This window comes from Abramis brama, assembly GCF_963993115.1.
Source record: "Abramis brama genome assembly, chromosome: 14".
Classification (NCBI taxonomy): Eukaryota; Metazoa; Chordata; class Actinopteri; order Cypriniformes; family Leuciscidae; genus Abramis; species Abramis brama.
In genome coordinates this window covers 4,391,010-4,405,804 of record NC_139976.1, presented here as the reverse complement: position 1 = coordinate 4,405,804, position 14,795 = coordinate 4,391,010, and the positions used below count along the sequence as shown (strand labels likewise).

Sequence of the window (14,795 nt, the reverse complement as noted above, 5' to 3'; positions counted from 1 at the left end):
CAGCAAACACTGAGCGTCCACATAACTACAGTAAATGTAATAACCTGTAAGTTGATGAAAACGTAATGCGATGCACTTAATGCGTAATGCGATGCAACGGAAAAAACATGCATGTCCATAATTCTCTGAAATTCGCCGGTCAAAAACATCATAACTCCATTTGAGCTTGATGTTGGTAAAACGTTAATAATCTAATGACACATGCAAGTGTCTGACCACATATAAAGCCACATTATAAACTTTGACAACACGGTGTTTGATTAATTAAAAAACACAGTGTTTTTCTATTTCCTGAAAAGTAGAGATGTTTGGACTTTCTGTCCGACAGTACCAACATATAAATATATATAATAAATCATGTATTTCAATTTTTTTTGCATTAATTTACAGTAGTGAGTATTGCTGGGGAAAAATATGCTTAATTGTAAAATTAAAGTTAATACAACCTGTTTTTTTTGTTTTTTTTGCCATGAGATTCACTCGTATGGCCAAAAACAGAGAGAGATGAAGAAACACATGAAGAAAAAAAAAAAAAGAGTATAAAATGGAGCATGGAGAGTCAGAGCGATACGGACAGAAAGAATCACACACAACCTGCGATGCTTAAACGTCTCTCTGCTTCAGCTGACACACCAACAGTCTACAGGGAGAAGATGCCTTGTTCTTTCCTGACAACCTACAAGTCACATACACACTGCACAGTGACAAACTCATTTATCGAGTCGAGACGTGATTTGCTACCACTGGACCTGCAAAACTGAAACACACATCTCAAACGCATCAACTTGTTCAGTCTGGTTCTGTACACACTTTGTGGATTTAATGAACATTCAGTTTTCACTTTCAGAGAGTGAAATGCAATGCAATCGTTATTCCCATATATATCAGAACTCTGTGTGCACAGAAACGGGTTAAAGAGACAGCCGTACTGAAAATCAAACACCCCTTTATATCGGAGAGTAAGTTTAATTGATGAAAATATCTAGCAAATCAGGGCTAAAATCATCTAAAAAATACTGATTTCAGCCCACAGAATGAAAACACAAGAGCAAAGCATTCTGGGAATGTCACGTCAGAGGACAAAAGCAGAGTCCCATCCAGAGATATGTGCCAAAGTCTTTTAAAAAGGGCAAAATAAACCACTTCACGGACAGGAAAAAACCCATTTCCACTGAACTGACTCTCTCCCTCTGGTGTGTGTCGGCAACTTCAGAAACACAAGACGAGCCGTCCCCTCAATAGCTCTACTGTAGCCTAAAGAGACGATTAGATGTTTTTTCTGTTCCTTAAAAAGTGCAATTGATTTATTATGTGCAATATTGTGTATTTTATACAGTTTTTAAAACTATTTACTATACAAAAATAAAACATGAAAAATACAAAGAGTGGCTCTATTATCTGAGTACTGGGAAATCTGTCTGTACAATGCATTTCATAGTATCATCATTTAGAAAAATGGTTATAAAAATAAAAATAACACTGACTTTTCTATGGTGGTTCTCACGTCAGGATTGTGTAGTGTAGAATTTCACTGGAAATGTGGTGATGTTGGGACACTACTGTCGTGCTGCAGATGCTAATTGTTGGAATGTGTAATTAGTGTATGTGAGAAAAGCAGCTTTGCATTTTAAGAAAGTGGAATCTCAAATATCTCGTCCACCATGATGTCGCCCACCCAGATTAGATGAGATAAGAATAAACTCACTGCGGTGATCTAGCAGGGGAAAAAATAAATACCGAAATAAATAAAAATACAGATAGGCAACATGCTGACTGCGATTCCCTCCAGATGGCAACCGCAAGTTCATAGGATTGATTCTGTGGAATTACTTTTACTGCGTGTCTGTACATGCATATCACACATATTGGCTGAACAAATATTGAGAACAAAAATACTGAGCTATAACACAAAGAACCACCAAACACATGTAAATGCAGATGAGAAGCTGTGCCAAGCCACCTGTTTTTATTTATTTATTTATTTATTTATTTGTCAAAGGGATCCTCAATGTATTTCTCTCTCTGTCTTACTTTCATTCCCTGAAGCAAAGCAAAAGACACTCTGAGAGTTATTAAAATTCTCCAGGTCACAATGAAGGAGTTTGTGTGCGTTTGTGTTTATTAAGCCGGGAATTCCCATGCAAGCTTGCAGCGGCAACCATTCAGTATTTCCCTAGCGAGAGAGTTCGAAAAACTCATCTGAAATGCACTTAAAGGAAGACTGTCAGCAAAAACCTTCAGATAGAAAAAAATCAATCTGAAGAGCCTCTCTATCATCACAAATGTATATTTAATGCACTGAGAATGTGGTGAGAATGTAAATCTAAGAGGATTTTGCTGCACTGATGCTGCAGACGGCACTTGCTGTCGGTCCTGAAATTACAGTCAAACAGAGCAGCCAATCAAAAGCCTTGTTCCTCCACCTGGCCCCTCCTACTGCAGAGGAATGGGAGGGGCTGAAAATACTCTGAATACATACAAGCACAGATCCTGCATATTAGAGAGAAAACCCTACTGAAAGGCGTAGATGAGGCTCTTGAATGCAACAAAGACAGAGCAAAGACTAAAATGCTTACATCAGACATAAAAAGATCATAAAATACCAGCCGAAAAAGAGGTCTGATCACGCAAAACTCGCTGCCAGGGCATTGCTTTGGTTGCATTAGTGTTTATTAGGTCGGTGGTTACTTGCTAAAATATTCTGTAATTGGGATCCTCCATCCATGGGACCTTTAGATTCATTACACTGTCAAATTGTGAATACAAGCACTCCTCTCTCCAATAGTACCTCTCCAACAAACCACACAATTACACATTATTCATGGTTGATAATCAAGAACGATCTGTAGGATTCAGACTTTTTGAAGTTTAAGATTTTTCTACTGGACTTTTTCTTTACTGTAAGTGCACATCAGCATGCAGGACGTGTGTGGCTGTGCTGATCAGACTCATTTGAATTCTAGACTCACATGCAGCAAAACCACAGAGAAAAGTTAATGCATAAATCTGAATCTAAGCAACAGAGCCCTGACGAACAAGGTCACAGTGGAAGAGCTGCCTACAGAGACCACACACACACACACTAAATGTACTATCAATCTACACACAATCCTGAAAACTGAAACTGCAACACATGCATTCTTAAACATGCTCAGCCTATACATACCAGCATACATATTCAAAATCACAGAGAGACAAATCTATAATTCTGAGACCTCCAGATACTGAAATTCAGCATTAAACAATGACATTTTTACATGTCTCAAAGCAGGGGTTGCTATTTGAGCCTTCAGCGATGCTCTGAAATGGTTTAAAAATTCAACATTTCAACCATTGATAGCCAATGATAGTATACTTTTGAAAGGCTACGCGTTCGACTGTATGCATACGCTAGCATACACGTAAAAAAAAAGAAGTATACTTTGGGCTTAAGTTGCTTTGGTTAAAAGCATAAGCCAATGCTCCCATACTCACAATTTCCCTGTACAAGACAGAGGGATTTACTGCAAATGTCAGAGAAGAGTATGTGTACCCTGAGAGCAATGAATGGGCATTATATGACGTGACCATTAGGATTTGAGTGTCTGGAGACCTTGCAACATAAGCAGGGTAGAAAGAGTATTTCATGCATATGGCTGTAAACGCATATGGTGCAATGCTGCTAATTCAGATCCAGCAATCCAGTGACTTCACCATGAAATTTTTAATAGAATATTGTAGTGTTTATTATGAATGATTTATCCATCTACATCATTATTCATTCAAAGTAACTCCCCCTCTCTCTTGCAGAGACATCTCTTCTCCTCTCTGATGATGTGTTCACTAGATTGCAAATGTTTATTACTTTTATATTTTTGCATTTTGGCTTATGCTTCTAACCAAAGCAACTTACATTGCACCTGGGGATCGAACCCATGACCTTGGCTTTACTAGCCCTAGGCTCTACTGTATACACACACATGGTCATAAAACAAAAATAACATGAATTATCAATATTGAGCAGAATTTTAAAGTTGGTGCATCTCTACTTTCGCTGTTTGTCTTTTTTGAAACATGAAAACTCAAGTCTCCACTAACTATAATTGCATGAAGAAAAAAATCTTTTGTGTTCCACATAATAAAGAAAGTCATATGGGTTTGGAATGAAATGAAGACTTGTAAATGATGACAAAATATTCATTTTTGCATGCACTATTCCTTTAAACACATAAACGGGTGGATAAGAGGGGGAAGAAGGGGGACGTTTAGCATGCATATGGAGAGATGTGGCTGTAAAAGACAAGGACAGCCACTACCAAGAGCCTAAAGCTCTCTAACTGCTAAACTATCCCCTAACACCTGATCTCAGATCAGCTTAGACAGGATGAAATAAAAAAAACAGCAGCAAAATAAAGCCATGTGTGCTCCTGTTGGCAAACACACAGCAATCACAGGAGCTGTAAAACAGTGCCAAAAGACATTGCAAATTCACACCATCTGGACAAACAGCATGGTGAAGTCAAATCAACACAAACACTGAGAAATGAACAGATCAACAGTGATCAAAAGACAGAGACGTTTTTACAATGGCTCATATTTACACACACACACACACACACACACACTAGGTGGAGAGGTGGTGTTGACACTGCACACAAATGCACTGCTTTAACCAATGGTGTGAGTTTAGGGGTGGGGCTATCAGTTTGGTGACCAATGGAGGATGAGTGAGTGTTTGGGAAACCTGTCTGTAAACAGTTGTTGTAGTTTTGTATGGTAGCACTAGCAGCACAGAAACTACACACTTCAGCTTAATGGTGTTATTTTCTGTCCAAACCACAAAAACAAAGGATTTGAGTCAGATATGGCAAAAAAATAGATTTTTGCTGCCTGTCTGAACAAAGCCTGACTGTGAGCGTGTGTGCGTGTGTGTGTGTGTGTGTGTGTGTGTGTGTGTGTGTGTGGAGCCATTTGATGATTACAGACAGCAGTCCGATTGCACTGATATGGTAGAACACACTGTTACTAACCACGGACACAGGAAAGCCAAAAAATGCAGCACATCCCAGAGGAACAACCCTGTGACGCAGAGAAACACACTTACTATGAGGAAAGAGTCTCTTCCCATGGAGATCACAGTCCTGTTTACTGTCCTCAGAAGCTTCTCCATTATGATCTGTACGTGCCACTGCGTCGGACCCTAAAACAACACACAGAAATATACCACAAATAAATGACTTATCCACACAAGACAACATTCAACACATCTCTGGTGGGTGACATTCAGTGATGGGGGAAGAATGAACTATTGAACTGACAAAAAAACTCTCTATTAGTGTTTCCACAAAAATATTAGGCAGAACTGTTTTCAACAATGATAATCAGAATCTTATGATAATGATAATCTTGAGCAGCAAATCATCAGAATGATTTCTGAAGGATCATGTGACATTGAAGACTGGAGTAATGATGCTGAAAATTCAGCTTTGATCACAGAAATAAATTACATTTTAAAATAAATTCAAATATAAAAGTTATTTTACATTGTAATAATATTTCGCAATATTACTGTTTTTACTGTATTGTTGATCAAATAAATGCAGCCTTGATGAACAAAAGAGACTTTTCAAAAACACCAAAACAAAAAAATAGACTTCAAACTTTTGAACAGTAGTGTAGTTTAATTAGATTTGGGCAAAAGCAATTAGTGATGGCAATAATTGTGTTGAACTGAGCTATAAAGTTTTCTGCACAGTCAGCGCCGCAGGGAATCTGTGTGATCGAAGTCTAACGCTGCCCAGCTGGTGCCGTGTTCACTAGTCAAAGATACTAAATGAACAGATATTGAATTAGTCAGTATAGTAAAGATATTTCTTCATATTTCACTGGTGTAAAATAAACTGCATCGCATCCCGTCACTCTGAGCCGTGTGTTTGTTAGTGGGGATCCTGATACACACACAGCAGATCGTCAATTATTAAACAAAGGATGCAGCTGATCTCCAACCAGCGATGAGAGAGCTCTGTGCTCGACTGTGACGTGTGTATTACGCAACACATGCTCAATTATCAAGTAAACACACACACTCGCACAATGGTTCAAAGGATGCTTCACCCACAGCACCATGCAGTGGGAGAATCAGTGACGTACGGATATGTGTGTGTGTGTCAAGCAGTGTTATTTCAGTATCACTGAGATACTAGGGTATTCATTTTTATTTCATTTATATTATTATATTTATATTATATTTGTGTATAATAACTAAAACTGAAATAAAAATTAATTTTATATATATATATATATTATATATGTATACGAATATACAGTATACAATGTTTTTATATCGTATACTGTATATTATTTATGTCATAGTTGTTGTTTTTTTGGTTTTAGTTTTAGCTAACTGTAATAAGCCTAGTGTAAAGATGGGGAGACAGAACCAAATTAAAGAAAAGTTATTATGCAGAGTTTAATATGCAGTTTACTGTGTAGTATTTCATCATACTCTTATTCAAAAGCACCCAAAATACTAAATGCACCCAGTTAAAATATTTTATGCAAATGAGGCTTATCACAGAATGCACTTATCCTAAAAGTGGCAGTAGAGGAGATTTCATCAAACAGAGACATTTGTGGAAGTTTTGTATTGATCATGGCGGCAGTAACTGATCAAATGACGGAGAAGAGCATTTTGACTGGGCAGATATCCAGAAGTGCTGTGCAGTCGAGTGCTGACCGAAGAGGCCAATTAACAGTCGTAATAAGAGCCAGAAATTAATTAACTTTAATTAAATAAACTCGCATCTCTGACTGGGTCACACACAAGTCAATGAAGTTAAAGGAGGACATGAGATAAACACACACAGATTAGCCAATCAATGTTGTTTCAAATCTGGTAAAAGCATACTTGACTTTTTAAACTTTAAAGTAATAATTATTTCCGTCACAAAACGCTAAGATTTTATTAGGGCTGTAAGAAAAAAAAATTGATACACGTGAATATCGCGATATTATATTTGGCGATACTATATCGACATTTATTTGTTTACCTCCAAGATTCATGTTCAGTGGAATTGTGTTCGGCTATAACCCGACCAATGGCAGTGTTATCTCAGAACGTTAGCATTAGCATTTGCATACCGGCTCCCGTCGCGGTGTACAGTGCTGAAGTGTGGACGCATTTTGGCTTCCACTATAAAGAAACCACTAAGGAGATCAACAAGAGTCGATTGCAAAATAAGCCATGCTAAATTCCAATACTCAGGAAACACATTGAATCTGAGAGCTCACATATCTGCGCTGCTGAGAGTGGCGTTTCGATAGAATATACAAATATGTACAGTATTCTTTCCTCTCAATAACAAAATAAACCTAGCAAAAATGACAGCCGTGAGAAAAAAAAATCTGCAAGATAGCGTCTGATCATAGTGATGTGGATATGTTTGCACCAGCTCCAGTCAAGGCAAGTTTATATAGCACTTTACTCAATAGATGTAGATGCTTTAAAGCAAGAAGCTTTACGGTATTAAATATATAAAAATAAAAAACAGTGCCATGAAGTCATGGAGTGGACTATGCATTTTCTCTGATTAAATACTTGAGAAATTAAAAAACTGCTATACTGTGAACCTCTGGTAGGATTCAAGAATATATTAATTTAACTATTTTCTCTTTACTTGGATTGCACAAAATAGTGATTAGTAACAAATGCAAATTCAGATTCCACTGTTTTCATTAAATAAAAGTTTTTGTGCATATGGTGGTGGTGTGAACCTTTTTTGAAAATTACATACTCTTCATAAGAAAACAAGAAACATCGTAAAATATCGCCTATTTTACAGTATCGCAATATATCGTATCCTAACCCCTGTATCGTGATAAGTATCGTATCGGATTATTGGCAATACACAGCCGTAGTTTTTAGGAGACTTGGATTTTCCATTTTAGTGTGAACTACTCCTTCAAGAAACAGGGAACGTGTGTGTGTGTGTGTGTGTGTGTGTGTGTGTGTGTGTGTGTGTGTGTGTGTGTGTGTGTGTGTGTGTGTGTGTGTGTGTGTGTGATTGTCACACAGCAATCACAGGAGCTGTAAAACAGTGCCAAAAGACGTTGCACATTCACACCATCTGGACAAACAGCATGGTGGAATCAAATCAACACTGAGAAATGAACAGATCAACAGTGATCAAAAGACAGAGAAATATTTACAATGGCTCATATTTACACACACACACACACACACACACACACACACACTAGGTGGAGAGGCGATGTTGACACTGCACACAAATGCACTGCTTTAACCAATGGTGTGAGTTTAGGGGTGGGGCTATCAGTTTGGTGACCAATGGAGGATGAGTGAGTGTTTGGGAAACCTGTCTGTAAACAGTTGTTGTAGTTTTGTATGGTAGCACTAGCAGCACAGAAACTACACACTTCAGCTTAATGGTGTTATTTTCTGTCCAAACCACAAAAACAAAGGATTTGAGTCAGATATGGCAAAAAAAAAATAGATTTTTGCTGCTTGTCTGAACAAAGCCTGACTGTGACCGTTTGTGTGTGTGTGTGTGTGTGTGTGTGTGTGTGTGTGTGTGTGTGTGTGTGTGTGTGTGTGTGTGTGTGTGTGTGCTCACCACGTCCTTCCTGTAAAGCACCTCCAGGATGTTGCTGAGAAGCTGACAGCAGGAGTCCAGCTCTTCATGATTCTCCAGATGAAGTTTCAGCTGATCCGTCATCAAAGGCAACAGGATCTCTCTGCAGTCTACACACACACACACACACACACACACACACACAAAGGTGAAATACTCCCTTCACAACCTGAAGTGACCATATAGGCAGACTTACTCAGCCAATCAATAAAATCCACAAAAAATATCAATAAAATCAATCAATAAGTTAATAAAATCAACAAAAGAATATGGAAATAAAAATATTTTTTAAATGAAGTTTTAAATGTTAAAACATTAAAAAAATTTATGCTATGACAACACGAAATATTTAAAATAGCCACTTAATTTGAAGGAATCTGTACTATTTGTAGCAGGGTTATTTTTATAATAAACTAAAACTAAAAATGAAGTTTGAAAATGAAATGGAAAATATATATATATCAAAAATGACTAAAACAAAAAAATTACTAAAACTTTTACTGAAATTCAAATACAATCGGAAAATGTGAACAAAATCTAATTCAAAATATTAATGAAATTATAATATCTCGATGCAAAAATTACATTGATTTGTTGGTGACTAGACAAATGTAAGCAGATGAGTGGCACTGATCATAATGAAAATATAATAAATAAAATAATAATAATATAGTTAAAAATATATTTTTAAAACGCTGAATTGAAAAAAAAAACCCAGAACTATTTTGATAATATATTCAAAACAAACAAAGAAACAAAAATAAATGTGTACTATGCACTGTCAAGTGGATCACTTGGGAACAGTTGGCTCAAAATGGCCAAATATTTGCTAAATAAAAGTTCTTCATTAGAGAGCAAACACATCTCATACACAGACACACTAACACACACTTCACTTTAAAGTGCAGAGACTGACATGTGCTGCACAACTACAGTGAAGAAATCATAATAAATAAAATAATGTATTAAGGGGGCGTGGCACAGAATCTGTCTATCAACGTGGGAGGCGGGGCTTTGTGAGAGTGTGTGAGAGCTGAATCAATGTTTTGTTTTAGACATTATTTTAAACATAGTTTGCTCAGACATTACTGGAGCAAACACACACAGGAACTCCCGCTGGCCTTCCTGAAAGCTCATTTGTCATGCTGTTCGGGCCAGTTTAAAATCGTGCAAATAAATCCACACTATCCTTTTACGAGCGCATGCACAATACGCTTATGCATTAAATAACTGACCTGCCCGTGAACTTTGAGACATCACTTCACAAGCCAAAATTAACAGGTTCACAGCAGAATAAATCACAGCATCTGACATCAGCAGCGAGCTGTGCATTTAAAAAAAAAAAATTCTACATCTGCCAAATGAATAAATATTTCTAGAAGTCTAGAAGGCCAATTCTCAGACATGTTGTGACCCGTCTGATGCACACTGAAAAAAAATAAAAAAAAATAATAAAATCAGTCTCAAAATTCTTGGCTTCAAACTGATTCGATGTCTAAGCAATTTCCAAGTGTCGGGAAATTGCTTAAATACAAGGCAAAATTTTGACAAGTCTGCTGAGCAAAAATAAAAAGTGTTATGAAAATAACACGTTAAAATCATGCACGCTTCCAAGAAACATTGCAGAATTTTAAGTTTGACAGTTTTTGTGCCATCAATTTATTTTTCTGATTTGTTGCAGAGTTATGTTCATGAAATAACCAATTCATATTGCATGGCTTGCTGGAATATTTGATTATGATCATGGCAATCACAGCATTCTGCAGTCAAATGTTTCCAACATTCTCTCTCTCTTCTTGCATGATAAAACAACTGAAACTGTAACTTCAATCGTTCACTAACTTGTTTATGTGGTGAGTGGTCGTGTAATGAGAGTTACTCTAGGACAGAGAGAATTTCAGAAAGCTGGCATTCATGTTGTCTGTACAGACATTTGCTGAGACGGATGAATCGTTATTTGAACTCATGAGTTTTACACTTAATTGTCTCTCTAAACGCATGTAAAAAAATAAAAATAAAGTATATTAAAAATAAATAAAAATAAATAAATAAAAGGAAACAAAAGAATCAATGCATAAATAAATAGGTGTATAATTAAATTAATTAAGAGATGCATGAAAGAATGCATGAAAGAATGCATGAAAGAATGCATGCATGCATGAACGAATGAATGAATGAATGAATGCATGAATGAATGAATGCATGAATGAACGAATGAACGAATGAACGAATGCATGAATGCATGAATGAATGAATGCATGAATGCATGAATGCATGAATGAATGAATGCATGAATGAACGAATGAACGAATGCATGAATGCATGAATGAATGAATGCATGAATGCATGAATGCATGAATGCATGAATGAATGAATGCATGAATGAACGAATGAACGAATGAACGAATGCATGAATGCATGAATGCATGAATGAATGAATGAATGGCTCGCTCAATCAGTCCAAAAGACAGTCACTGTGAAGGTCCTCAAAGCACAGATCAGTTTACTCCAGCTCAGCACACTGAGGGATATATTGCTTTCATAAGAGCAGAGTTTCTCGTTACATTTATAAAGTGCAAAGAACAAGAATAGAAAACAAGACTGTTGTTTTCAAACTCCTGTTCAGTCAGACAGAAATGGTCAGTGATATAAAAAGTATAAAAAGTGTTTTTTGATGGAGTGAAGGCTGACATCACATGACTGAAAACATTCATCTAGCGCATGTGTGTTCAGAGGGAGAAACAGACTTCAGGAGTCACCAAGACACTGATCCAGAACCCCTCCAAACATCGACTGCACAGCCACGATAATAACATATTAAATAAAAAGAATAAATAAATAAAATACTGCATAAATGAATGAATAAATGCAGTTATAATGTTAAGTTTAGAGAAGTGAAAAGCAGGCTTTATGGGGCTCCATGATTTCATATTGACACGTGGCACCAATTTAAAGATTAGACTCGACTTTGGTCCAGATCAGCAACCGCAGGAATGAGCGACAGTAACAGTCATGCTCACTCGCCTTGGAAAACCACCATTAAAACTGCATATTAGCATGCTGTCAAACAGAATTTAGACATTAACATCAGACTAACGCTCATTAGACAGATCCGAAACCTGAAATCCTCTAGAAACACGTCATTTGCATGAGTCAACAGTCATGTGAAGTTTACATTAGCTAAATCTTTGTTTACAATAAATCGAAGTTGACAAATCTGTGCTGAAGTACAATGAAACACACACACACACACACACACACACACACACACACACACACGCATTACTCAGAAAAACCAAAAGAAGTGACACCAGCCGCGAGCGCGCTCAACACATTTGTTCAGGTTAGACAAGCCCATTTGTGGGTAATTTATTCCAGTGGAGCAGTTGGCACTGGAAAGCGTGTGCTAGAGTCCTTCAGTGAGACACGACAAAAAGATCTACAGCTCAACAACTTTTCAAATCTCATTTTTCCACAGACTACTGGTGCCAAAAACAAGCGAGTTAGAAAGACCAGCAGCAGCTTATAAAGCACTGCAACAGATCTAGAAGAGTCGTCAGCAGGGTAAACAACATTACTATTATTCCACAACTATGATTTATAGGCCTAGTTGTGGAAATGTCTTTAGCGATTTCATATTTCATATCCAATATTCTGTTCTGAATTTTCTAAGTTATAAATTAACTTGCATTTACCCTGCTGTGTTAAATGCATTAAAAGTATATACAAAGTTAATGTTGCACATGCTCGCAGCTCAAAATTATTTATCAAATTATCCGATTATTTACACTTGTAAATTAATCAAATGATCTTACTCTTCTTCATTAAATCCTGATTTCTTTATGTTGTTCCTTATGAGAGCGAGAGAGACTGAAGTGCATGAGACAGTGCATGGACGTGTGATGAGTGATTTAATTAAGTCAGAACAGGAGACACATCCACTGATAATTACTGCTGAACGACGTGCATCTACTTACAATCGACCCGCAGAGCTGCCATATGTCACTGCTTTAACACTACACTTCCCCTTGGGACGCATCCAAACACACACAACACACACATGCACACAACACAAACATATTTCTGTAACTAAACAAACTCAGTTTGACAGAGAACTGGTGCACATGACTTACACACTCACACCATCCTTACATACGGCATCATTCATGCAAATTCACAAATATTTGTGAGAATTATCCGGATTCCTGCTAGAAATACACCAATATAGAACCTTTTGCAGACAACTGTACATGATGGATGGATGGATGGATGGATGGATGGATGGATGGATGGATGGATGGATGGATGGATGGATGGATGGATGGATGGATGGATGGATGGATGGATGGATGGATGGATGGATGGATGGATGGATGGATGGATGGATGGATGGATGGATGGATGGATGGATGGATGGATGGATGGATGGATGGATGGTATATTCAATGTGGGCAACCATGTAATCTTCATAAGGCTTTGCATTTTACCCGTCAGAAGAGATGCGCTTCCAGAAACACACCAATCACAACGTCGCACAGCCACCAGCAAAAAACACACCATCATACAGCTGGTGTCAGACAGTGACCTTTAGAGACAATCTGTGTGTGTGTTTGTCTGTGTACGTACCATGCTGAGTAAACAGGTCGCTGTGGACGATGTCAATCATGCAGTTCAACTTCTGCTTCACCAGACGCCCCAGAGGAACTTTGAGTATAAAGTCACTGAACAGCTTGCTGGAGAAAGAGAGAAAGACATGGAGGGAGGGTTAACACTGCTTTTAACTGCACAACTACAACTTAGTTAACACTAACAGATGTCTCTGGATGTGTGTGTGTTTGAATATCCCTCTCTTCTCATCTCCACTTGCTGTTGAAGTGACAGCTCATATCTAAAACATGCTAAGTGCCGTGGGCTATACCTCTCTGTCCTCATCTGAATACACACACACACACACACACACACACACACACACACACACACACACACACAAAAGCCCAGGGCACAACAGGAGAGCAGTGGTTCATTTTGTGGAAAGAACTGGCTCTTGATGAAAGCAAGATGAGAGCAGTCGATGGCAGATGATGACAGAATTCAGAGATGGCCTCATTCAGCGTTTGATTGGTCTGTGTGTGTGTGGGGGTGTGTGTTCTATGACAATGAACTGTGAGCAAACAGTGCTAACACATTGTGCACTAACCAGGCCTTGAGTCATATTTCTGCCCTGATAGTGAATAGAGCAAAACACATTTCCTTTGGTCAGTCAAACAGAGTCTCTAACATGCTATTGTTCAGGACGCTCGAACAAACAGATTCACAACCTGATCTGAAGTATCATTGTCAGTGTTTATACTTTTTGGGAGATTTAACATACAAATGACTTCCTTACTTCTGTCTCTGCACATTAAACAGTGAAAAATTATAAATATAAATAGATTTCTTCCTGATTGTTTTGCACAACAATGCCTTTTACCCGATATTATATCAACAGGAATAGAAATATGAAGGAAAGGAAATGGAAAGAGAAAGGTGAATGAGCGTAACAGGTGGAAATAACAGAGAAATACAAGAGTAAAGGAAAAGGAAAAGAAAAAAGAAAAGGGGATGGGAAAAGTGAGCCAAGAAAACAACATAAGGATAAGAAAATAAAAAAGGAAAAGGAAAAAAGGAAAGGAAAATAAAGGAAAGAAAATGGAGGAGAAAAGGGAGTCCAGAAAAGGGGAAATAAATGAGATAAGGAAAAGTAAAAGGCAAACGAAAAAAGGAAAAGGGGAGTCAAAAAAGGGGAAACTAAAACTGATATGAAAAAGAAAAGGGAAAAGGAAGAGGGAAAAGGACAAGGAAAAATTAAGTCATGAAAAGGGAAATAAAACAGGGAAAAAGGAAAGCAAAAAAAGGGAAAAAGTTAAAAAAGGGATGGGGAAAGTGTGCCAAGAAAAAGGGAAATAAAACTGTAAAAGCAGAAAAGGAAGAGGGAAAGGGGAAAAAAAGTAAAGTGAAAAATTAATCAGAACACAGAGAAATAAAAGAGATAAGGAAAAGGAAAAGGGGAAGCTAATGGAAAAGGCCAGGTTTGCTCTGGCAGAGCTGGACGTGGTGAAGAGAACCGCAGGAGACTGAAGAGACACAGGAGGGGTTGAAATCCTCTTAACCCATCAAACTCCACCA

The 14,795-nt window shown here is 37.6% G+C and overlaps 1 protein-coding gene across 2 annotated transcripts in view; it reads right to left on the bottom strand.

The window, feature by feature from the left end:
* dock1 (dedicator of cytokinesis 1) overlaps positions 1-14,795 on the bottom strand; it is a 236,687-nt gene that overhangs the window by 133,673 nt on the left and 88,219 nt on the right. For both annotated transcript variants that reach the window (XM_084134948.1, XM_084134949.1), the window contains exons 25-27: positions 13,257-13,363; positions 8,613-8,740; positions 5,084-5,179 (exon numbers count right to left, since the gene is read on the bottom strand). In XM_084134948.1, coding sequence (XP_083991074.1) covers positions 5,084-5,179; positions 8,613-8,740; positions 13,257-13,363 — 331 coding nt within the window. The remainder of the gene's footprint in view (positions 1-5,083; positions 5,180-8,612; positions 8,741-13,256; positions 13,364-14,795) is intronic.